The sequence below is a fragment of the Hyperolius riggenbachi genome, chromosome 1, assembly GCF_040937935.1.
Source record: "Hyperolius riggenbachi isolate aHypRig1 chromosome 1, aHypRig1.pri, whole genome shotgun sequence".
Classification (NCBI taxonomy): Eukaryota; Metazoa; Chordata; class Amphibia; order Anura; family Hyperoliidae; genus Hyperolius; species Hyperolius riggenbachi.
In genome coordinates this window covers 387,758,730-387,784,023 of record NC_090646.1, presented here as the reverse complement: position 1 = coordinate 387,784,023, position 25,294 = coordinate 387,758,730, and the positions used below count along the sequence as shown (strand labels likewise).

The 25,294-nt window shown below is 40.9% G+C and overlaps 1 protein-coding gene across 6 annotated transcripts in view; it reads right to left on the bottom strand.

Moving 5' to 3' along the window:
* FSD1L (fibronectin type III and SPRY domain containing 1 like) overlaps positions 1-25,294 on the bottom strand; it is a 126,138-nt gene that overhangs the window by 31,293 nt on the left and 69,551 nt on the right. For all 6 annotated transcript variants that reach the window (XM_068234431.1, XM_068234430.1, XM_068234432.1 and 3 more), the window contains 6 exons: positions 22,861-22,992; positions 21,803-21,904; positions 17,858-17,880; positions 14,315-14,436; positions 9,417-9,626; positions 8,236-8,334 (listed from right to left, as the gene is read on the bottom strand). In XM_068234431.1, the coding sequence (XP_068090532.1) occupies positions 8,236-8,334; positions 9,417-9,626; positions 14,315-14,436; positions 17,858-17,880; positions 21,803-21,904; positions 22,861-22,992 (688 nt within the window). The remainder of the gene's footprint in view (positions 1-8,235; positions 8,335-9,416; positions 9,627-14,314; positions 14,437-17,857; positions 17,881-21,802; positions 21,905-22,860; positions 22,993-25,294) is intronic.

The following is a 25,294-nucleotide window of genomic DNA, read 5'->3' as shown; positions in this document are numbered from 1 at the left end:
GTGGCGGGCATAGGCTCATGACCCGAGGCAAACCTGCATGGAGAAACACGCGGTACATCTTTCTGGGGGTGCTGGGATAGTTAGCTTATAATTAAAGTGTCATATGAGTTATATATGTTGTTCTACAGGTTTATATAGCCAAGAATTGCCTTCCTGTTCTTACCGTTTATATTTCATTTGTACTTTGCTGTTAAATGCTGGATTGTCTAGCTGTCTAGGGCAGTCATAAGTGGATAGCTGAGGGGATATACATATAATAAATCAATACAAGGGCGGACGGCGTGGATGGATTTTACACCTGGTGTATTTACAACTACTTCCCTATTTGGATACGTATGCGCACTGTTGCGTAGACAGGCATATACGTGTACTAATTCTTACTACTGCCTCCAGAGGTGAGAGCCATCCGCACGTCATACACTTACCCCAAAACAGTGTCTCGGATACACTGGTTTCTCATCCCACATTGGTTGTGGACGCACCCTCCCCTGGTGCGCCCGCGTGGGTTAATTCCTGCTCCTTACTAAAGGTGCACAAAAGCTGTTATATGGACCCCCCTCCCACAGGTCACCATTCATGCTATTTACCTTTCTTTTTCTTGCTTAGTCTTTCCCTTTTTGCTTTGGCGCCTCAACACTACTGTCTTGTCATGATGTCTACTCATTCTCCCTCTGGGTCTGGAAGGCCACCCGGATCAGGTAATACCATGCTCTCAAATAGGATGAATAGAGAGAATAAACACTTATCCTCATGGAAACTGGTTAGCTTGAATGTTAACGGTCTCAATATCCCAGAGAAACGAACGACTGTTTTTAACTTCTTACAGAAAGAAAAGGTTCAGGTCGCCTTTTTGCAGGAGACACATTTCCGAAAGAACCATGTTCCAGCTAAGTGTGATAACAGATTTCCACTATCTTTCCACTCTGCCTCCCCTACATCCAAGACCAAGGGAGTGTCCATCTTCATGCATAGGGATTTTCCTTTCGTGGTGGATGAGGTGGAGTCAGACCCAGAGGGACGCGCATTATTTGTCAAAGGGACTATCAGTTCCCAGGTAATGACCTTTGCTACACTTTATGCTCCCAATAGAAACCAGCCTTCTTTTGTTGCCTCCACACTGTCAAAACTTGCAAGCTTCACCCAAGGCGTTCTGGTCTTAGGTGGGGATTTTAATGTACCCTTACAGCCGCTGCTGGATTGCTCAAATGGCTCATCTGTCCTATCATATAGAGCAATTAAATTTATTAGGCAAAAACTACAACAACTAACCTTAATGGATCAATGGCGCATCTCTCATCCAACGGAAAGAGACTTTACTTTTTTTTTCCCCGCTACATAATAAATACTCTAGAATAGACTATTTCTTTATTGCCCAAAGAGATTTGCCCCTAGTGTTGGACTCTAAGATCGGAAGCAAATCTATCTCAGACCATGCTCCAATCTTCCTTACCATTAAATCTGTACAGAACATATCCAAATCATGGTGTTGGAGACTCAATCCGAATATCCTAGCAGACAAATCTAGAATACAAGAAATCTCTCTTGCACTATCCTCTTATATTGAACAGAACGACACTCCTGAGGTTTCTAAGCTGACAGTGTGGGAGGCACACAAGACGGTGATTAGAGGCAGGTTTATCCAACTAGGTTCTAAATTGAAAAAAGAACGCAATGAGGGCATTCAAACTCTATTGATCAATATTGCCAGACTAGAAAAAATACACAAACAATCCTTGGCAGTTAACACCCTTACAGAATTGACTGAATGTCGTGATAAACTAAATAAACTACTGTTCTCAGATGCCAAAAGAAAGATTCTAATGGGGAAACGTATCTTCTATGAAACTGGCAATAAGAGTGGCAGATACCTGGCCAGGGCCTTACGAAAACAGTCTCTCCAATCTAACATTCCTTGCCTGATAAATCCCAAAACACAAAAGAGAATGGTAAAATCTGATGAGATAGCGGAAGAATTTAGAGTGTATTACAACTCCCTCTATAACTTGAGCTCAGATTCACCCAACATGAACACAGAACTAAGGAAGGCCAAAATTAAGGAATATCTTAAACAGTATGCTAAACCTCTTGGGCTGTCTGAGGGGGACAGGGAGGACCTGGAGGCTCCGTTGACAGTGGATGAATTCTTAATTGCAGTAAAAGCCCTGAAACCAGGCAAAACACCGGGTCCGGATGGACTGACAGCTCAATATTACAAATCATTTAAACAGACCCTAGGCCCACTTTTTGTGGAGGCTTTCAACGGGATCTCGGCCTCCACGGTTCCCTCTGGGCAATTTCTTGAGGCGCACATCTCAGTTATCCCTAAGCCAAAAAAAGATACCCAATGTTGCTCTAATTATAGACCAATTTCACTACTGAACCTAGACGCAAAGTTACTAGCTAAAATCCTGGCAAACAGGATACTACCCTTCATACCGAACCACATTGAACTAGATCAGTCAGGTTTTGTCCCAGGCAGAGAAGCTAAAGACAATGTCATGCGTACGATAGGTGTAATGGCGTACGCAAAAGCTCATAAGATCAGCGCGTTCCTCCTTTCCACTGATGCCGAAAAGGCCTTCGACAGGGTGGCGTGGGATTATATGCATGCCACCCTGTCGAGCCTTGGCCTGGGCACCCCCATGTTACAATGGATTGGACTCCTATACACCAACCCTTCGGCCAGGGTGAAGGCTAATGGTGTTTTATCTGAGCCAGTGCTTATTTCAAATGGAACAAGACAAGGGTGTCCCCTGTCCCCCCTCATATATATTCTCACTCTGGAGCCATTCCTTAATGCTGTGAGAGCAGACAGAGACATTAGAGGGATACAAGCAGATGACACCATACATGTGGTCTCGGCTTTTGCAGATGACCTTCTGTTTTATCTTCAGGACCCGCTAGTGTCTCTGCCTGTCCTAATTGATAGATTCAAGGAGTTTGGCGGTATTTCAAATCTTAAAATAAACTTTCATAAGTCCCAAGCCCTAAACATCTCCCTAGAAAATCCCCTTATCCAACACTGTAAGCACTCCTTTGCTTTCAAGTGGGCCAGAGACTCCCTCAGATATTTGGGGATTAATATCCCAACAAACCTAAGTGACCTTTACTCCTTGAACTATACTACTTTGGGGACCTCCTTGAGAGATGACCTACTGAGATGGGGCCAACAGAAAAGCCTTTCATGGTTTGGCCGCATGGCTTCAGTTAAAATGAATTCATTACCACGCTTCCTATATATTAGTCAATGCATCCCTATCTCCTTACCACCTAAATTCATCAAAGACCTTCAAAGCCAAATTTCTAAATTTATCTGGGGACACAAACCCCCGCGTTTAAAAAGGTCCACTTTATTCCTGCAAAAAGAAGAGGGTGGTATGGCTCTCCCAGATCTATACAAATATCACATAGCGGCCCAAGCCTGTCGAGTGGTCGAATGGGCCAATAATATATCACCTAAAAACTGAGTTAAAATAGAACAGGCCTCGGCTGAATGCAAGATTCAAACCCTTGGCTGGTCTTCCTGCCCAGCCAAGATCCAATCCCAATGGTGGCAACTATTAAAACCTTAAGGAAAATTCTTCCATCGTTAAAACAAGTCTCATTTCCTAGTAGGCTGGAATCTCTTACAGATAATCCAGACTTTTCTGTGGCTTCAGACATCCCTTTCCTGAGGAACTGGCCAGGTGCTTGTTGCCCTAGAGTCCAAGATTTTCTCAGTAGAGGTACAATACTATCATTTTCACAGATGACAGCTTTGAGAGAGGACGTTAAGCTAACACAATGGCAATACTTTCAGATCAGACACTTCCTCAATGCTAGACGCAGATCCACAGACTGGACTAAAACGCCCACGGACCTTGAGAACCTTATCTCTAAGGCTATTAAACCGAATCACCTGATCTCTATGATTTATAAGATGTTGATAGCTGGCACTGAGGAAGTCAAACTTACATTTCAGACTCAATGGGAGACGGATTTGGGTAGGGAGATTGCCAATGATCAATGGTCAAAAATCTGTTTGTTAAACCACAAGGGGTCCCTCAATACCAATACACAAGAACTGGGCTACAAAATTCTAACACGCTGGTATAAAACTCCTTACACAATACAGAGGGTGTTTCCATCTACCTCTACTGACTGTTGGAGATGTAATACAGATGTGGGCACTCTTTTCCACATCTTTTGGTCCTGTTCTTTAATTGAATCATATTGGATGGAGATACATGGGCTGATGGAGCATATTTTGGGTGAGAGCGTTGTCTTCTCTCCGGGCCTCTTTTTGCTTCATGACACATCTGACCCTGTCAAATCATATAAAAAATCCCTGAAAATCCATTTAATCAATGCGGCAAGGGCTCTTGTCCCATTGAATTGGAAAGCAGCATCCGCCCCTACAATCAAAGCCTGGGTCAGGCGGGTCGAGGCAATTGAGACTATGGAGCATATTATACTGTTAGCACAGGATCGTAATGAGCAGTATACCATTACTTGGTCCCTCTGGAACGAATTCCAATGTTCTCAAAAATATAAAGATATTATGCAGACCTGAGGCTCAAAGAACCAAACTTTTTTCTCTCCCTATCTTCTTTTATTCTTCTCTTTCCTTACCTCTCAGGTGGCCTTGTGGGAGGGCCCCAGACTGCAATTTATATCGCTTTTAACATTGTTTGAAGGTTCTGGACTAACAAAGCAGCCTCGCAATGTTAAAAACCTATATGCTGCAATTTAAATATGTTTCTGCTGTTCATGATCTGTTTTGATAGAAGTTTTCTGCTGTTAAATAGGTCTTAATCTAGGCATGTATCTTTCAAGATTTATCAGTGTTCCTTTGCTTGACCTACAAAACTGTATTGTATGTTCTTTATCTACATTTGGCAAATAAAAATTCAATTGTGAAAAAAGATTTATGAATGCAGTTTATCTCATTATTGAGTTTTCACTGAGAGGATGCAAGTCCACCTTTACCTCCTCTTTTTTTAAACTGTTTTTAAATACTTTTATTTTCTTTCTTTCACCTCTGAATAGTCATTGCTTCGCCTACAGTTAAATTCAATAACATTCTGTGTGCCACCATCAATTGCTCAACATATATAAGGGAGTAACCCATTATGTAAACTATCCACCAGTCCTCGTAGCCAAATCCATCCAACAAGAAAATACAAAACAGAAGCTCAGCAATTTACAAAAGCTATTCCATTTCTCGTTACTTAGAATAGAAAATTATTTTACATAATTTAGAATGACATGATGCAGATATGAGCACACACCATTCTGCACCCCTCACCCTTTCTCAAGCATATCAGTGCTATAGTTCTAATGACACTCCTCAGCCCCAACACATGTTTTGTCTGTATGTTAAGGAAACAGATGGAAATGTTAGTAATGTGATGGGAGTAGCTTTAATTTACTCAAATCACTAAAAATGACTATAACAAAAATGTCAAGAGAAAAAAAAATGTTTCTCGCAGCTTCAGAGCTCACCAAGACTAGCAGCAACTTGGCTGGTACTAATGTGAAGTGACTTCATGGCGTGAATGTTGGAGAAGAGGTTGACATGTCTACAGCAATCATAGCTCCCTCCTTATCAAAGTCTCATTACGGTACTCGAAGACACAAACCCCAAGGCTTTGTACCAGAAACAGCGTACACATTTCTCTCATCAATCAAGGACTAAGCATACTGATTTATATATTAAGTATAACCGTTTATAATAGCCAACGCATCTTGTATCTGGGCAGCTCCTTATAAGCTATGTTATGTTTATCTGCAGCAAGAGGTTGCTGACCACAGAATGTTGGGAAATTTCTGTTGCACAATAACTGTTGCTTCATATACATGCAGATATCTGATGTTTTTTGACCCAATCAGTGAATGAACTCTTCACACAGCTCCACGTTTAATTTCACTTCCAGGCATTGGCAAAATCTGTGCACACCCAGTCTGTGAAAGTCCAAATTAGGCTCTTGGGCTACATCCCAGAGAGTTTAGAAAAAGACTGGCACATGGGATTAAACACACAAGTGGGATAGAAGCCACACATCAACACTTTATTAATTGCCTTTCCTTGCTCCACACTGCAGCAGAGAGGGAGAGTAAAGGAAATAAATGTTGGCTTACTTCTACCTAAGCACATAGCGGGACTGTTCATTAACCCAGGAACTGCATAGTTAAAACTTAGTTATTTGACTTATACTGTAGTCAACTATAAAAATTGTACACTTAATCCAGTAGCCTAAGAAAAAGGGTTACAGAGGTTCGATTTGTGACCAGACACTGTGCAGGCTCTCTGCATGACTAGTGTCTGCCGGCCTGGGCGCCAAAATACAGAGCACAGCGACAAAGTATGTAAGAAATTAGTTATCTTAGTGGGCAGCACGGTGGCATACTGGTTAGCACTCTCACCTTGCAGAGCTGGGTCCCCGGTTTAAATCCCAGCCAGGGCATTAGCTGCAGTATGTTCTCCCCATGTCTGTGTGGGTTTCCTCTGGGCAATCTGGTTTCCCAGAAACATACAGATACGTTAATTGGCTTCCCCTAAAATTGGCCCTAGACTACGATACATACACTACATGATTGTGAGCCCTCTGAGGGACAGTTAGTACCTGGTCTATACACTGTACAGCGCTGTGGAAGATGTCAGAACTATATAAATGCTAAATAATAATAATAAATTACTTATCTTGCCTGCCCTCTAGTACTTTTTTAAAATTAATGAGAGAGAAAAGTGGTTACATTTTTTGAAAACTTTGTGCCAGTCTTCAATTACCAGGCTATGGGTCATATTTATAAATTACCTAAATTTTTGTTCAGTTTTAGGAAACTTTGTCAACATCATCCTCACAGCTTAATGTGAAATGGTTTAGTAAAATCAGCTTTGTCAGCATCTCACCAGTCTTGACATGTCATTTGGAGACGTTATATTTTGTCCAGGTTGGATATTTTCAAGTTAAATATGAAGTAGAAACTGGCTTTTCTAAACAGTCATTTTTAATTTACTATTTCAGAGTATTTAAGAGCATTTTAAACACAAAAAAAATTCCTCCACCCTACAAAGACTGAAAGTAGTGTATAAATGTGTATAAACTGCTGCCAATTATGGATAATGGATAATTAGCTCATTACCCACAACTGCAAATTCTAGTTTTTCCCCACGTTTAAAGGGGCACTACAGCGAAAACTTTAAAATATGTGCAAACATATACAAATAAGAAGTACGTTTGTTCCAGAGTAAAATGAGCCATAAATTATGTTTCTCCTATAATGCTGTCACTTACAGTAGGCAGTAGAAATCTGACAGAAGTGACAGGTTTTGGACTAGTCCGTCTCTTCATAGGGGATTCTCAGCAAGGCTTTTATTCTTTATAAAGATATTCCCTGAAAAGGATTTAAACAATGATGCTGGCTAGCTTCTCTGCTTCCTACACAGTTTTTTGGCAGTTGGACAGAGTAACTGCCATTCACTACGTGCTTTTGAAAATAAATATATCCCTGAGAATCCCCTATAAAGAGATGGACTAGTCCAAAACCTGTCACTTCTGTCATATTTCTACTACCTACTGTAAGTGACAGCAACATAGGAGAAAAGTAATTTATGGCTCATTTTACTTTGGAAAAAATGTACTTCTTATTTGTATAGGTTTGCACATATTTTACATTTTACAGTTTTTCGCTGTAGTGCCCCTTTAAGATGAAAACTTCACAACTGAAACTGACTGTACGCACACCAAGATGCAGCAGAGTCCCAGTCCAGCTATAAAGGTGGGTCAGTAGAAATTGGGCCAGCAAGGGTGTGGCTACTCCTGCTAAGCCAACCAAGCCACATGGCTTTCAGGGTAGGCCCTGTCCACATGATAGGACTGGACAGGGCCATTGTGCAGTTGATTATAGCTACTTACACTGCCCTGGACAAAGGCAAGGAGACACAGAATTAAAAAAACAAAAATATCCAATAAGCTCTGTTTATGCGCCATAAAACTAAAACAATCCATTTTCCTGAAAAGTGGAAGCCAGTTATTCTAAACACCTGTTTGGTCAGTGTTTTTTGTATTATATTTATACAGCTGTGGTAAGCAGAACAACGTGTAAAGTCTTATGCATGATGAGTAGAGTGTAATGCATGTAATGTACTGCATTCTGCTCTACTCATCGTGAGGTAAGACTTTACGCATGTTTTTCTGCTTACTGCAGTGAGTATACCCCATTGGAACTTTATGGAACTTAAAGTATTCTTACCTTTAGTTTCCAGTGTAACTGGGTCTGAGTATTCGCCTGCTACAGCTTTGTTGCATGCTCGCACTCTAAAGTTCATGTACTTAGAGTCAAACTTCAAACCTGCATGTAAGAAATGGTAAAAGAGATATATAAAAATTATTTTATGGGATCCAATGCAACCAGATATTATTCACTGCTTAGGTTTAGTTGAGTGCAGGTATGGAACCCCCCAGTTAAAAAGGTAGTGTGTCTGGGGCAGCTAATGGGTTTGCGGCTGTATTTCTGAAAAATTAGGCCTGCACTGGTCTATACTTAGTCTTCCCATGGGCAAACGGAAAAGTATAAATAGCTCTAACAATCTACAAAAGTTGCAGTGACTTTTGTAGCTTATTGTAGCTTGGCTTTCTTTGGAAATATCATTACTATGCTGGTGAACTATGTACATTTTTCGTGACGCCCAAAAGTTGGGGCATTTTTCGAGAGGAGTAAAACTGGATTAGGGATGTGCGGTGAGGTTTATGGGTGGGAAGAACTTGCTTTGAAGGAGTAGGAGGCAGGCAGGGTTAGGCCCTTGTAAATAGTGCAGTCTGATCAGTAAATCAGCTTGATTGGGCATGAGTACACAGATTGTCGTGGGTACTGAACAGGAGAAATGTTTATGATTCTAGATAAAATAACACCAGTATATATTGTTACAGGATCAATATGAGCAGCTCTGTAATCTTGTGATAGAGGGCACCATTCATACTATGGCCCTATAACAATTACGTATAAACACTGTATAAACACTGTTCAGAAGGTTCCATTTTCCCAATTGGGTTACATTAATAAAGGTCCAAAATACAGGTGCTCAACAAACTCGTTTTAAAAACTGCCTTTTTGAAATCAGAGATTTTCTGCACTTTCTGTCCATGCCTACATAATCTATAAATTGAAGATCGCTAGATTTTAAAAAGTGTACCCAAGTACATGTGTTATGCATGTCAAGCTAAGCCAGTTGTACAATTATTTTTATGTATAATTATTATTATTAATAATAATTATTTTCTATTGTAGTGCTTGGCAATAAATAGTGTTACCAATAATGCTAACATGGGGGACAGAGGAAAAATACCACGGAGCTCATTCACGTCTAGACAAGCATGCGGATACCACATGTCATATACGTAATGTATAATTTTTGATACACAAAGTACACTTACCAGAAAGTGTATATTCTGTGCCCTTGATATTATCTACCATTTCCCAACATCTCTCATCTTTAACTCTTGGAAGGCCATCGAAGTTTGTTTTCCTATATTCCAAAACATAGTGATCTATTTTGCTGTCTTCTTCAGGCATTTGCCATGCCACTGTTACACAATTATCAGCCACTATACAATCTGCAGGGTCAATCTCTGGAGCTTTAGGCACTACATGAACAAAAACAAGATATTTAAGAACATATATGCACACGCTACAAAAAAAAACAAAAAACCCTAACAGCTCTAAGTAATGGTAATCTCAAAGTGTCTTTTTCACACAGCTACCAACTTAAAAAGAGGAACTCCAGTGAAAATAATGTAATAAAAAAGTGCTTTGTTTTTACAATAATTATGTATAAATTATTCAGTGTTTGCCCATTGTAAAATATTTTAAATCCCTGATTTACATTCGGACATTTATCACATATTGACATTTTTACTGCTGGCAGGTGATGTAGCTGCTGCTTGCTGTTTTGGCAGTTGGAAACGGCTGTAAACCGCTATTTCCCACAATGCAACAAGGTTCACAGGCAGGAAACTGCCAGGACCATGGTCCTCAGAGTTTCTTGTGGGAGGGGTTTCACCACAATAGCAGCCATACAGACCCCCCCCCCTTGATGATCCGTTTGGGAAAAGGAATAGATTTCTCATGTAAAAGGGGGTATCATCTACTGATTGGGATAAAGTTTGATTCTTGGTTATGGTTTCTATTTAATTATAACACATTAAAGAGACTCCGTAACAAAAATTGCATCCTGTTTTTTATCATCCTACAAGTTCCAAAAGCTATTCTAATGTGTTCTGGCTTACTGCAGCACGTTCTACTATCACCATCTCTGTAATATATCAACTTATCTCTCTCTTGTCAGACTTGTCAGCCTGTGTCTGGAAGGCTGCCAAGTTCTTCAGTGTTGTGGTTCTGTGATGCATCTCCTCCCTCCAGGCCCCTCTCTGCACACTGCCAGTGTGTTTTTTAGATTATGGCAGGTTCTCTCTGCTCTATTATCTTTTACAATCTGGATAAATCATCCTCTGAGCTGGCTGGGCTTTCACATACTGAGGAATTACATACAGGAAGAGCTGTCTGCACTCTGCAGGAAGAAAAAGCCTGACACTTCAGTGGAAGATAGCTGCAGGGGGAAAGAAACACACAAATGATCTCTTGAGATTAAAAAGGAAGGCTGTATACAGCCTGCTTGTGTATGGATGTATTTTCTATGTGTGGACATACTGTACATCAACCTACTTCCTGTTTTGGTGGCCATTTTGTTTGTTTATAAACAAACTTTTTAAAACTGTTTTTAACCACTTTTAATGCGGCAAGGAGCGGCAAAATTGTGACAGAGGGTAATAGGAGATGTCCCCTAACGCACTGGTATGTTTACTTTTGTGCGATTTTAACAATACAGATTCTCTTTAAAAGGACAAACCTTCCACAAAATGTAATGGAAGTGGGCAGACAATCTCTTATATACTGTATATTAGCACATGGGAATCCATACTAAGAGAATCCATACTAAGTGCACTTCATGACATAATTCACACCATTCACTGTCCTTTAAGGGAGTCACAAGCTCAGATTTCTACCACACACACTAGAGTCAATTTGGTCAAAAGACAATCAACTATCCTACTTGTATATTTTAGGATGTGGGTGGAAACCTAATCAAACGCCATGCACATAGTATCCCTAATGTGGATTGAATCCAGGACCAGGGAAACACAAAGGAGAATTAGTTATCCATAATGCTAGCCACAGAACTTCTGTGTTTTGCCCATGCTTCCTTCAGGTACTCTGGTTACTTCCGATAATCCAAAACATAAAGCTAGGTTAATGTGTCATTAAAATGTTGAACCCCCATTGAAAATGGATGATGTCAATTGTTGAAGGTCTGTTTAAAGCACAGTGTAAAAAATTCCAATACTATAGTGTACAGAAAATAAATAACACCTAATTCGTTATTTGATGCAATATAAGTACCGTAAGTTATTCTTTCCAATATTAAAAAAGATATATATATATAAAAAAAAAAATCACATCACTCAAAATGCAAGTACTTTCTGTTACAGAAATAGGAGTTAAAACTATTTGAGTATAATTTTGTTTTTGTTCCTGAAAATAAAAATAACCCCCCCCCCCCCCCCCCCCCAAAATAAAATATTTAATGTGAAAATATTGTAAGGACAGAGAAGGTTAAATAACTAAACCCTACACTCTTGCTGCATTTACATAAACATTTACGCAGAAGAAGGATTCCTGCATCATCAGAATCAGTAGAGAAGACAGCATAATCAATTATGTATGTGGATTGTGTAGATGGCCTATTCTTCATCAACGGCTATAGAATTTAAAAACCAGCAAAGATTAGGACACTAAACTAAAAGCACAAGTAAAGATTGATTTCTAAAAAAAAAAAAAAAAAAAAAGTGGATGTTGGTAAATAAACATGATGCCAAGTGTAACTAATGACGTGTCCTTGTCTACACTGTGACAACCAAATCCAGCCAGTGGCTTAGTAAAAAGCCCAGCTCTCATGAGAACAGCACTGCAGTATTGTTGACTGCAGTATCCAGGAGCTGGAACAGGATACCATTGTATCTATTTAGGTTAAACTACTGCAATGTGAGGGAAGCTTTTATTTCAAAGCACCAAGATGAATTGCAAATAAAAAAATAAAAAAAAAGCACAACGAACTGTAACCTACAGTCCCAGTTAGATTAATGAGGACAAATAGCCCAAGGGCTATATTTTATTTCACAAGGTCATTACCATAACAAGAGTGAAAATAGACTCTACCGTAACATGCCAGATAAAACACACGGTTTGTACCCAGTGCACTCTCCAAACAATTAGGAAGTCCCCCATTTCTTCCTCTATCACAAGTACTGATGAATAGCATATCTACTAGATTGTTAGAGCTGTATGTTGCAGTAGCTGCATGGTAACAGTTATACACATCAGTCTGCATTCACATCATCTGTATGTAGAGCCCTCATCTATGCAGACCAAAGTATTTATGAAGGCCCATACAAACGGGCTGACTGATATCGCCAGTCAGGGATCAGGACCCGATCCCTGGGACAATATTGTTGGGCCGGGCTGTACAGATGCAGAATCAGCTGTACTCGCAGGTGGGGCGAGTGGCGTGCACATCAGCCGCCGCTCCGCCAGGTGGATCACTAGCCAAGCAGTGGTCACTTGCCGAGGGCTGCTGTACACACGCCAGATTATCGGTCACCCCATGTTTTCTGTAGAAAGAATCATACCACTTATAGGCAGCCAAAGGGCCTCGCGCCCCCCCCCCCCCATTGTTTAGGCAGCCAGAGAGTGAATCCCAAGTATCGGTAGCCACAGCGTACCCCCCAGTATACAAAGCCAGAGAGTAACCACAGTAGGGAGAGTGTGGGGTGTTCCCCCAGTGATGCCAATCACAACTATCCTTTGCAGTATGGAGGGGTTAGCTTTTCTTCTTCCATTATCAGTTGCCATACCTCTCCATTCCTGAACCTCATCACTGGATACTGGGGAGGCATATCAAAATGGTGGGCTAACAGTCAGACTAAGGATATGATAAAAGTGGAAAGGGCACTGCAAAGTTAGCAGCTGAAAATACCAGTGATATTTTGTGTTACTAAAGTAACCTAGCATTAAGAGCTTCCAGTGTACTCTGCAAAAAATATAAGAAGACATGTAGGCATAGCTAAAATGTCTGCATGTCACTTATTCTGGCACTTAAAGCACACAATTGCAACTTAGTTTGCCGGAAATGGATCTTTAAACTGGAAATTTAAAGTGGACCTGAACTCTTACACAGGAGACAAGTAAAACATAACAGAAATGCACCCTGTATGTATTCAAAGAGTTTAGCCTGCGTAATTTCGCCTCATTTGTGTCTAATCACTAGTTGTAATTTGTTCTCCCCCTGTGTCACATGACTGCCTATGGCAGATAAGCCCATTTGAAAGTATAGGCTGTAAACAATATGTCTGCTTCCAGGAATTAGGAAGTAGTAACTGTGCAGATTTATTTTAGGATTTGTATCGGCTGTAACAAATAAAATGTTTTTTTGTATAAAGGTTATTATGCTATTGTGTATCTTTTAAAGCAGAGAGGACGTTCTGAATTCATGTCCACTTTAAGATTGTTTCAGGTTGCATTTTCATTAGTGTGCAGTTGTCCTATGGCAGCTGGTTAGCTGGAAATCCAATGTTTGAAAACCATGCCCAACTGATACTATGTACAGTCAAAGGTACTGGCAGCTTTCTTCTGCTGGCTCTCCTTCCTCCCCTCTCCACACAGGAAGGCAAAGATCTAAACAGCATTGGTACAAAAAAAAGCAGCAAAAAGCAAGGGAAATCCCGCTACACCATTGGCGGGGTAAAAAAAGTTTCTCCAATCTTTATTTAGCACATCAGTGGATACACAGAAAAAAGCTCACGCGTATCGGAGCTCTGCATGGCTCCTTAATCATAGCTTGATTAAGGTGCTATGCAGAGCTCCGATACCAATGGTGTAGCGGGATTTCCCTTCTTTTTTGTTGCTTGTATCGAGATACCTGGATCCCAGGCTCCCGTTTTTTGTGTATTGGTGGTTGCAGCGATCCACTCTTCCTTGCTGTCTGATACAAAAAAAGGCCACCAGTGATCAAATGATCAAGAGTATTTTGTTTAGCTGACCATTACTCCAACTATACTTTATCCAGTGAAAAGGGGACACAGTGTCACTTTAGCCGATTATTGTAGTGCTTTTGACTGAACTAATAATTGCTTCAATCCATGACAAGCCTAGTAAACACTACTGGACACAATCCACACAAAAGGAGTATACATCTATAAACATTCATAGACCAAATTACCTGGTAAGAATTTTAAGCCCTGGAGTAATTGCCTTTCCTGGGAAAAATCCACCATTAAATGTGACATGTTATCGCTGACTTTTGGTTTCAGTGAGAGACGAAAAGCAGCAGCCATTGTAACCCTGCAACATAAGTTGTAAATAAAGTTTGAATAAAGCAAATCCAACTAAATGTAATCTGTTTAACGAGTATTTTATATATTCTATACCACAATAATTGCACACTGATACCTAATCATTCCATGTATTCCCTTAATTTTCCATTATTCAATATCTGTACTATACTAGGGACATTAATGTCCAGTCTCATAGTAATGACACCATAGTGACTAATAAAGAAAATAATTTGGAGCCCAAAGAAAACGTGATTCATTAGATCAGGCCTCTTTCTTCCACTGCACTGCAGCGGAGCCCTGCAACTCACATGCCCATTATAGGAGTTTTATATGGTGGGCAGGGGACAACATGGGTACTGCAATTAGAGTGTGGTTATGCAGCCATATAAACAAGAATGCAGCCATATGCACAAGAATCCACCCAGTATTACACATTATGCTACAAATGCTGTTCTGTGGGATCAGACCAGATGGGCTAACCTTTGTTCCCCAGATGCATCAATAAAACATTGGGTGCCAGTGACCCTGTTACTGGTTACCTCATTGTCCTTCCTGGAAACACTCTACAAGACTTGCCATTTTAGACAAGCTTTGATCCAGTTTTGTAGCAATCACAATTTGACCTTTGTTGGTTTGTCAAATCCTTATGTTTGTCCATTTTTTCCTGATGTGAATACACCTGATATCACATTCAGCAAATCTTTTGGAAGGTAAGCCCACACGTATTTTATAGTACATTGGGCACCTCCATTTGCTTCTTGTTTTCATAGTTTCACTTCTATGTTTTTTGTTTTTTTGTTTTTATTCTATGATGAATACATAAGGTTATCTTTTTTTTTTGGGAACTGTGACCAACTGCCACCTGAAAAATCGAAGTGGGGACGGTACTTCCCCATATGCCATCGAAAGTGGTCGCCCGATTAGGCAGCCTACACTTGTGAGTATATCACCATCTTCTTTACCCTTCACACTTGTTGAGAAGCTTACTACACCTGATCGGGCTTCTCAGTGTCTCTGTGCTTTTTTTCTTTTAGTTTGTTTTGTACCCATTACCAAATACAGGGTGGGCCATTTGTATGGATACACCTTAATAAAATGGGAATGGTTGGTGATATTAACTTCCTGTTTGTGGCACATTAGTTTATGTGAGGGGGGACATTTTTCAAGATGGGTGGCGACCATGGTGGCCATTTTGAAGTCGGCCATTTTGAATCCAACTTTAGTTTTTCCAATAGGAAGAGGGTAATGTGACATCAAACTTATTGGGAATTCCACAAGAAAAACAATGATGTACTTGGTTTTAACGTAACTTTATTCTTTCATGAGTTATTTACAAGTTTCTGACCACTTATAAAATGTGTTCAATGTGCTGCCCATTGTGTTGGATTGTCTTCTTCCACTCTTCACACACTGGTAGCAACACCACAGGAGAAATGCTAGCACAGGCTTCCAGTATCCATAGTTTCAGGTGCTGCACATCTCACATCTTCACAACATAGACAATTGCCTTCAGATGACGGTGGTATATGGGGTAAAAAGATAGTGGGGCCATTCTTCATCAATGAAAACCTCAAGGCCACTGGATATGCAAATTGCTAAATGATGATGCGTTTCCCTCTTTATGCACTGAAGCTGGAACGTTCCCTGAGTTTTTACAGCAAGATGGTGCACCACCACATTATGGGTGTCAAGTCTGAGCATTCCTAGATGGACAGTTTCCTGGAAAGTGGATTGGTCATCGTGGCCAGTGGAATGGCCCCCAAGGTCTCCTGATGTGACCTCCCTTAGACTTTTATCTTTAGGGTCATCTGAAGGCAATTGTCTATGCTGTGAAGATACGAGATGTGCAGCACCTGAAACTACGGATAATGGAAGCCTGTGCTAGAATTTCTCCTGCGGTGTTGCTATGAGTGTGTGAAGAGTGGGAGAAGAGGGTTGTATTGACAATCCAACACAATGGGTAGCACATTGAACACATTTTATAAGTGGTCAGAAACTTGTAACAACTCATGAAAGAATAAAGTTACGTTAAAATCAAACACCATTGTTTTTCTTGCGAAATTCCCAATAAGTTTGATGTGTCACATGACCCTCTTTCTATTGGAAAAAACAAAATTTAGATTCAAAATGGCCGACTTCAAAATGGCCACCATGGTCACCACCCATCTTGAAAAGTTTCCCCCTCACATATACTAATGTACCACAAACAGGAAGTTAATATCACCAACCATTCCCATTTTATTAAGGTGTATCCATATAAATGGCTCACCCTGTACATTGATTCACATAATGACAACCACATTGATCTCAATCCCATCACTATGTGGGCACTGCATCTAAGTGCCCAGTGACAGAATGTAGTGATATCGGACAAAATGGCTGTAGCTACCCAAGAAAGATGTGGCAGGTTTTAGCTATCCAAGTCTCTGGATACAGTAGCTGTGCCTAAGATGTGCTACTGTTCGATAACTCAAAAGACTTCAATGCGCAGGTCCACAAAGATGCATCATTTTTAAGTTTATGTATTTTTACACTCCTTTTTAACTTAACTAGTCTTTTAAAAGTGTTAACATAAACACCAATGAAAAAATAGGCTCATTTTATTCTGAAATACATTTATCATTATTTAAATATGTCCAACAAAAAAAAACAACACATTTTTTCCAGTTTTGAATATACTTGGAAAGGTTAAAAGCTCTATAAGCAGGGTTTGATTATCAACCAGGCACCATAATAGAAGCCTTATGTGTAGATGCAGCACTTTTGGATGAGGTCCTGTAGCTCGAGCCTCCCCTAACATCACGGCCAAGTCAGACCACATGCCACTATTACTGAAAGCATTCGAAGGGAAATTCTATTTTTGTTGCGTAAAACTCAAACTATATATATTTATGGCAATTATTAATAAATGTGGCATTTCCTTTTAATATCTGCTGCTTCAGGATCTGAGGAAGTGGAAGGAAATTATAGTACCTGGTAGAGGCTCAAACAAATGCATGTACAATCCATGCAGAGAGGGTCTTTGACGAGCTTTGAACCTTGGGACTGTAGGAAGTGCTTCTATTTGGTTTGTAAGAGGTGACAGGGGCATTGCTTGGGCCATGATGCGTATTAATGCTGCTATTTTTGTAAAATCTGAAGCCAGCCTTTTTTCAAAATGTTCTTATTGCTCTGCCTTTTGTTGGAGCTTCCTTTCATTACATGTCATTAGTGAACAGAGAATGAGAGGAAATGTACAATAAAACCCTGATAGGATTTTAACCCTTCCCAGTTCTATCCAAAACTGGAAAAATATGCTTTGTCTAGAGCTTGACTTTAAAGAGCTGTCAAGTCTGGTGAAACCAAAGCCATACACAAAGACAAGATAATAGGGAGAGGAAGAAGTAGGATACACATAACACAGAAGGATAAGGAGATCGGTACTATACCTATCCTTGATCTGTCTGGCAGCCTTGGTGCAGGAAGAAGAAAGAAAGTAAAGTTAGTGTCTCCATGCAAGTATCAAGGGCAACACACTCCATGCAGGATTTTAGGGTAACAAACAAGTCACACCCATTCCGGACAACACACAAGTGATCATAATGCAAGAGACATCTTGAGGAAGACAGGAAATATGTTGGTGTTAACAAGTTGTTAGCATTGTGGTTAATCATCAGGTATCAAAGAAATCAAACAAAAACCTGTGTTTTTTTAAGCAAGTGGGTCATTCAAATAGCATATTAGTGTGTACATGAATGTGTATTAAAATAATTTTGTAATGAACATTAGGTTAGTGGATATACTCTGATTTGTCATGTAGAACAGCAGCAGAGTGGCTAATTTGTAGTGTATACCATGCACCCTCCCAGAAGGCACTGCAGTGACTGGGCTGCTGCAATGATATGCTGGCCTGCCTCCAGAACCCCCCCCCCCTCCCCCCATGCCCAGCCTGGATGACATCACTGTGGGATAGTTGTTTGGAGGGTGTCAGTGGCTAAAAACAGCAATTACGGTAATTACCTTATTTCATGACTCAATCCAGTAGGTGCAAAGATTTCGGTTTCTGGTTTTCTTTACCACTTTCTGGCTAATATCACCTGACTTTCAATAAAACTCTTTACAGATGTTTGACTATAGCATGTGATTTTAATTATAAATTAAAAGAGAAATGTAGGAGGAGAGTGTCTTGCACCTAGTGGTGGTGGCACAGCACACAGATGCAAAGTCACAGTGAACTGCTGTGCAGCAGTGATGTGAGGCACTGGCAGTGATGTGTGCGGCAATAGTGGCCAGGTCATCCCTAACCTCCCCCCCCCCCCCACCGGATTGGTCGCCCTATGCACAAATGGCACATGCCTAAGGCCGCCCCTGACAGACAGCAGAAAGTAAGGCAAAGATCCTAAGTTGGGATACATACAGAAATGGAAACTGCTTTTTAGTACTGCTGACATTACATCATCTGTGAAGCATTTACTGCTCCAGCCTCACAAGACTGCAATTACTTCCTGTCCAAGTTACAGGATCAGTGAGAGGAAAGATGAAATCTCCTCAACTGGAGACACAGACAGCAGTAATAGCCTAAAATATTTGTTTTAACCCTTCACCACTCTATCCAGAACAAACCTAAAAACACACAAAAGAAACGTTGCTTGATGTCTTACTTTAACAGAAAATTAGTTCCATAATACTGAATACATTCTGAAGCACAGAGTAAAATTCTAACAAATATTTAGTTGTGACTATTAGTCTTTAAGTCAACCAAGTCATCAATGAGAAGACTAAACCAATGAGATAATAGGACTTCAGGATGTAGCTCAAGTGAGTGCATACAGTCTTTACTGGACCCTAGGATCTCTGGGTCATCTGGTCAAAATGTGTCCTTGTATGGCGTTAAATTCCTGCAGTTAGGCTCATATCTTATTCTTTGCCTTAAAAGTGATTTTAGAAAAAGTCAAAATACAAGTTTCTATGACTGTGACATGAGAACAGCTGGTATGAAAAGCAAACGTCAAATGATTTACTGTAGAGACGAAAGAAAGCTCACAACATATACAGGCAGCATTTGCTATACGGTAAATTGTGGCTGCTTCAATGCTAGACGAAAAGGGGGGAAAGAAAACGCACAAAGAAACTTGAATGGCGCTCTTTATCTTCATTGGCAGTGACTGAGTTATTGTGACACATCTTGTAAACAGCTCTTGTCACTTCTCCCTGGCATGTTTTGTGAAATCACCATTACGCTCCACTGATTTCCAATGCCACTGATCTACTCTCTCCCCACGCTCTACTCTTCCACAGCATCTTATTACCAGACAGACAAATTTAAAAGTAAACACGGTAACAATAGGTGTTCAATTCTGTGTGTAATTTGAACTGACTACACTCCAAAATGTATTTTTGTCTTTCCCATGAAGATTTATCAACTGCAACATGACAGCTTAGCTTTATAAACAGTAAAATAATGGTTTATTCTCTCCAGCATTTACTCTGTACATTTAATGGTGCCCACACAGATGCTGATGAAAACTATTTACTAGTCCACATATTGAGAATGCTGGATTAAACCAGCTTAGAACTAAAATAACCTCACAGTAGTTTCAAATTGTAACTATTACACTTTCACTAATCAGAATTCACATAAATAAAGCTGCTTAAAGAACTTTAGGAAAGTCTTTGGATGAATCGAGTCATTAGTGCAATTGTAACATTGTCAAAATGTAAAATACAAATTTCGCTTAATAAATATGTTTATAAAATGCATTAAGGAACCAGCATGGCACTTTGGGCCCGTTTCTACTGGCAAGAGCATTTTCAATGCAAATTTTCACATGCATTTTCTATTCTCCATAGCAACATGATACCACTGCGACAAACAGGAAGAATAATGTATGATGGGAAGGAATATAAAACACGTTTTTTCCACTATGAATACGCACCAATTCGTATTTGACATGCAGGACCATTGACTTCAGGTCAATGGTCATTAAGCTAGGACCTGATTCATGCCGACACAAGATGGTGGCGTACAAAGAGGTGGCGAGCTTGTCACAGCAGGAACTACAAGGGGTGAGAAGAACTTACCAGCCTCACTGTCAGCTGCTGCTGAATTCTGCTGGAGGGAATTGGAGAGGGTGGGAGGGTAAGGGCCTGTTTCCACTACTTGCAAATTCGCATTGCATTAAAAACTAAAGCCAATGCATTTCAATTGAGTGGTTTCCATTGCATGAAAATGTTCATTTGCGACGCGACCCGGGACATTATGGGTGGCATGCTGCAGATATCCGCAGCATACATCCGATTCTCCTAAGCAGTCACAGACAGCTGCATCCGGACTTCCGAAAGACAACTGCGGCTGGATGCGATCGCATCAGGCTAGTGAAAACGGGCCCTTCATTCCACACTTGTTCCCCCGGTGATGAACACAAGTGCGTTCTAGCATGCATACAGTGTTCAACTGCTGCAGTCTAAGGGCCTGTACACACTGCTGCATTTATGCTACGCTTTTAAAATCGCATGCAGTTTTTAATCGCAAGGTCTTTTAAAAAACTATGAAAATCGTGATGACCTGTACACACTGGTGCGATGCAATTTTTCTATTTTCATGAAGGCTTTGTGTTAAAAAAAAAGAAAAAAAATAGAATGAGATTTTCAATCGCATGCACAAGCGCAGTAGTGTGTACCGGCCCCAACAATCATGTCCTACTGCTACACCTAATGGCAAAAGAACAGGATTGTACAGTAGCATGTGCACAAGTAGTTAAATAAATTGTTTTCATTTGTGTGATCTTTTAAAAATATGGATTGTTCACTAAAAAAAAAAATCACACTGTTAACAGGGCACGCAAACAGAACCAGCCACTCATGTCTGGCCAACTTACAAAGACAAGATGCAATATCAGATTTCATATGTGATAATGCTACAAGTGCATGCAGAAGTCACAGCTCTTGGTCTGAAATAAAAAGATTCATCTATGGCACAGGAAAATAAATAGGCCCCAACACAAGGTCTGTGTTTAGTATACATCAGAAAACTCTCAGAAAATGAGTGGGGATTAGATAATATAAGCCTCTGTAAAGGCAATCAAACTACTTACACCATGTCAAAAGGCTTCCCAAGCACAGATGAGAAATAAATCAAACGTAAAACTTGGGTGTATATCGCTGGGAGATGTCACATAAACGGCAGTTTATTTCTGTACTGAAGTTTACAGGGAGAAAACCAAAGAAAAGCAATGAGGTACACTAAACACACTAATTATGTTGTTTAGCTGGAGACATATATGCTGTGCTCATGAAATAGTAGTTCGGCTGCTTTGAGCAGTATGTGTGCCTGCACAGAGTTAAATAAATGTCTTAAAGCTTTCTCATCAAAGTCACAGTCCACATTTCTGTACCTTAGTGAATTCCTCAGGCTCCTTTATGTCCATGGTCCGTGAAGCAAATTCCAGTAACTCCTCTGAGCTCTCCAGGGCATTCGTACACTGGGACAGCTGATTCTAGAGCAAAATGAACAAAAGCGGGGACAAATGAACTGTGAGGGCTGGGAAACAGCAAAGCTATTCCGCTACTTTTCAAACATGCCAAGAGAACAATCTTGTTTTGATATATTGCACCTTTATTTATAGCACATACTATATATTAAAAGATGTCTATTACAAATCCGAGATCAGAGAGACTGAGCTTTCCTGACCGCTAACCACTCAATGTTATTTTTTAAATCCAATACGTACCTATGTTTTACTGTTGAAATTGCAGTCATGTGACTAATTGATGCGACCTCTGGGTCTGCTACATATGTCTAATAAAAAAGCTACATCACTGACTTGCTAACTTGAACTGTCACTAAATAATATCGTTCACAAAACTTTTAAAGGACAATTTTTAAGCAATACCAGTTGCCTGGCTATCCTGCTGATCCTCTGCCTCTAATACTTTTAGCCATGCACCCTGACCTAGCATGCAGATCAGATGTGTCTGACAAAAATCTGACTAGATTAGCCACTTCAGACACTACTGCAGCCAAAAAGATCAACAGGACTGCCAGGCAAATGAAATGTTTCAATGGAAATAAAATATGCAAGCCTCCATATTCTTCTCACTTCAGGTGTCCATTAATATGCAATCTGACAATCAATGGATCAACAACATTTTGCAAGGAAAAAAAGTCAATCATATGGCTAATATCAAGAACAGCGTCAAGGTACATATACAGGAACAGCAAGAGACATGGACAGAAAGAGGTTATGTAAAAACCCAAAACACTAAACAGTCTGTGTGTTGTACTGCTTTGCTTTTGTACCGCTTTGGCTGCATGTACAGGACTACAATGGCACAAAAGTAATTTTTCAGTATTCCTTGCTGGCCCTTGTCAGAAAAATTAAAGAAAAAAGGTACAGTAATTATTCAATGAGCGTAATGCACATTCTTAGAGAACTATCATGCAGTATCTCACTTGTAGCTCCAGTGTTTTGTGGGCCTGCTCCTGCTTGATATTATTAGACATTTTCTCTTTCATTTCATCCAGTATTGAATAAAGGCCATCAAACTCCTCATCCAAGTCAGACAACACCTTTGTGGAGTTCCCCTGAAAAATGACAGGAAAGGTCACTGTGTAAGCAGATTATCTCTATACAATGCATATAATGGTTTATGATACAAGAAGAAAAATACTAAATACTAAAAGATACAGCAATAATTTTTTCTTATGTCTTTTTCTTATTTTTTTCTCATGTATCAGATACACATGCATACATGAGAGGGCATTCAGTTTAGAGGCAGTCGGGGTGAATTCCCTGGAGGGGAGAGGTCCAGGGCTTGCCCGCACTTCCCTCTAGGTATCGCATGGTGGTTTGGGGGCCCCAGCCAGTTAGAGAGGCTAGGGCCCCTGGCTGTCGTGCGGACCAGTGTTTGTGATTTTAAATTTCTTTTTTGCAGCTTCCAGGATGCGGATGACAGGTGAGTGGTTAGGGAGGGAACCGTGTGGGAGATGTGCCTACAAGGGGCATCCCTATAACCGATGCAATGTACGATTGCGCCTAACCAAAGCCTCACACCTGAATGATAATTTATGCACTTCCTGCTAGATTTGGTACAGCAGGCAAAGGGTGTATGACAGTACACCTGATTGGCTGTCTGGCGTCTGCTGACCAAATAAAGGCTGGAAATTGCTCTAGCTGGGAGATAGAAATTGTGTTTGTTGCACCTGGAGGTGAGAGGTCCAGGGCTTAGCCGCACTTCCCTCTAGGTATCGCATGGTGCTTTGGGGGCCCCAGCCAGTGAGAGAGACTGGGGCCCCGGCTGTCGTGCGAACCAGTGTTTGTGGGGCATGCATGTATGCTCAGATATAAGTCGACCCCAATATCTGACCCTCTTAAGCTGGAATTTTTTTAATGACTCCAGTATAAGTCTACCTAGGAAAGTTACTGGTTGCACTTAGGGACCAGGAGGGGTTCATGGCTGCACTGTATAAAGTATTGAAACCATTAACTCCTCTAGGTCCCCAATTGCATCCAGTAACCCTCCTGGTCCCAAAGTACAGCAATTATCCACTCTCCCACCTTCTTAGTAAGCCATAAGCTATGCAGCCAGTATGGTTCACCCCCTTCACCACAAGTAATCAGAACAGGCAGCCTATATATCTGTCCCTGTTCCCCTCCTAAAGTAACCCACATAGACAGTATCTGCCCTCCTGCATCCCCCCTTTCCCCAGCATCTTTTATGTGAAGTGTGCTAGGATGGGGGAAAGTGGTACGAGAGAGAACGGCGACGGAGACTTGGGCGCAGGACACAGCCAGTATATGGCTGATCCTGCTGCCGCACAAGTCCGGGCCGTGTTAATTACTATTCCCCCTCCAGGCCACCATGGATAGTGGGAGAATGAAATAATTCGGCTTCCAGCAATCGCTGGAAGCCGAATTATTGTTTTAAAAGCAACTTCAGCTCCGTCTTCTGACGACGCTGAAGTTACTCCCTGTGCCTGCGATAGCCGTAGTTCCCCTTTACGGCCTATGGTGGCGCCGGCTGCTCCCAGGTCTCCAGCGCTGGATTTAGCGTGTTCGGGGGGAAAGGAGGTTTTCTGCATAATAGCCACAGTAAAATAATGGCAGTCTGTGCTGTTCTGCCAACAGAAAGCTCTCTGTACCCCCCATTAAAGCGGACCCAAACCAAACTTTTTTAATTCAATATATTTAGTTGCACCACTCTGACACATACAAAGATAAATAAACACTCCTTCAAGCCTATGAGCATTTCAGTGCATGCTTTTCACCCTTCTCTTTTCATAGCTAGGGTTATACAGGTGTCAGCCAATAGCAATTCCTCCTTTGCCGGACACCACCTACTCCACCAGTTTGCCGGATTCTGTCCCGGCAATATGAAAGGAAGGGAGGGGTTCCTCCAATAAGTGTAAAATATTTTATATTTGTCATCATGCAGCTGAAAAAAAGGCTGCTATTTATTATTATAATTTAGAAAATAGATTTTATTTCTGAAATCTTGTATTTTTAATTTGGGTCCACTTTAAGTGCATCTTTCAGCCCCGGGTGCAGTGTCCTCGCTACCTTCGCCATGCTTATTTTTCCCTGCTTCTGCTCCCACCTCTCGCTGTACCCCCCCCCCCCCCCCCCGTGTTGCCAGCCGTGGGAAAAGCCATGTACTGCGAATGCCAGGTTCCGCATCCCGTTATCTCCTCTCACATGCTATAGTGTGCTCACGCAGGTTAGTGTAATCAACGTCCCTCCAGCTGCCATGACATTGGCAGCTGGATTGACACTGATCACGCCAACCAGCGTGAGCACATAGGATGTGAGAGGTGGTAACATGATGCGGAAACCGGCATTGGAAGATATATGGCTTCCACTGCAGCTCTCAACATAAGGTGAGGGGTA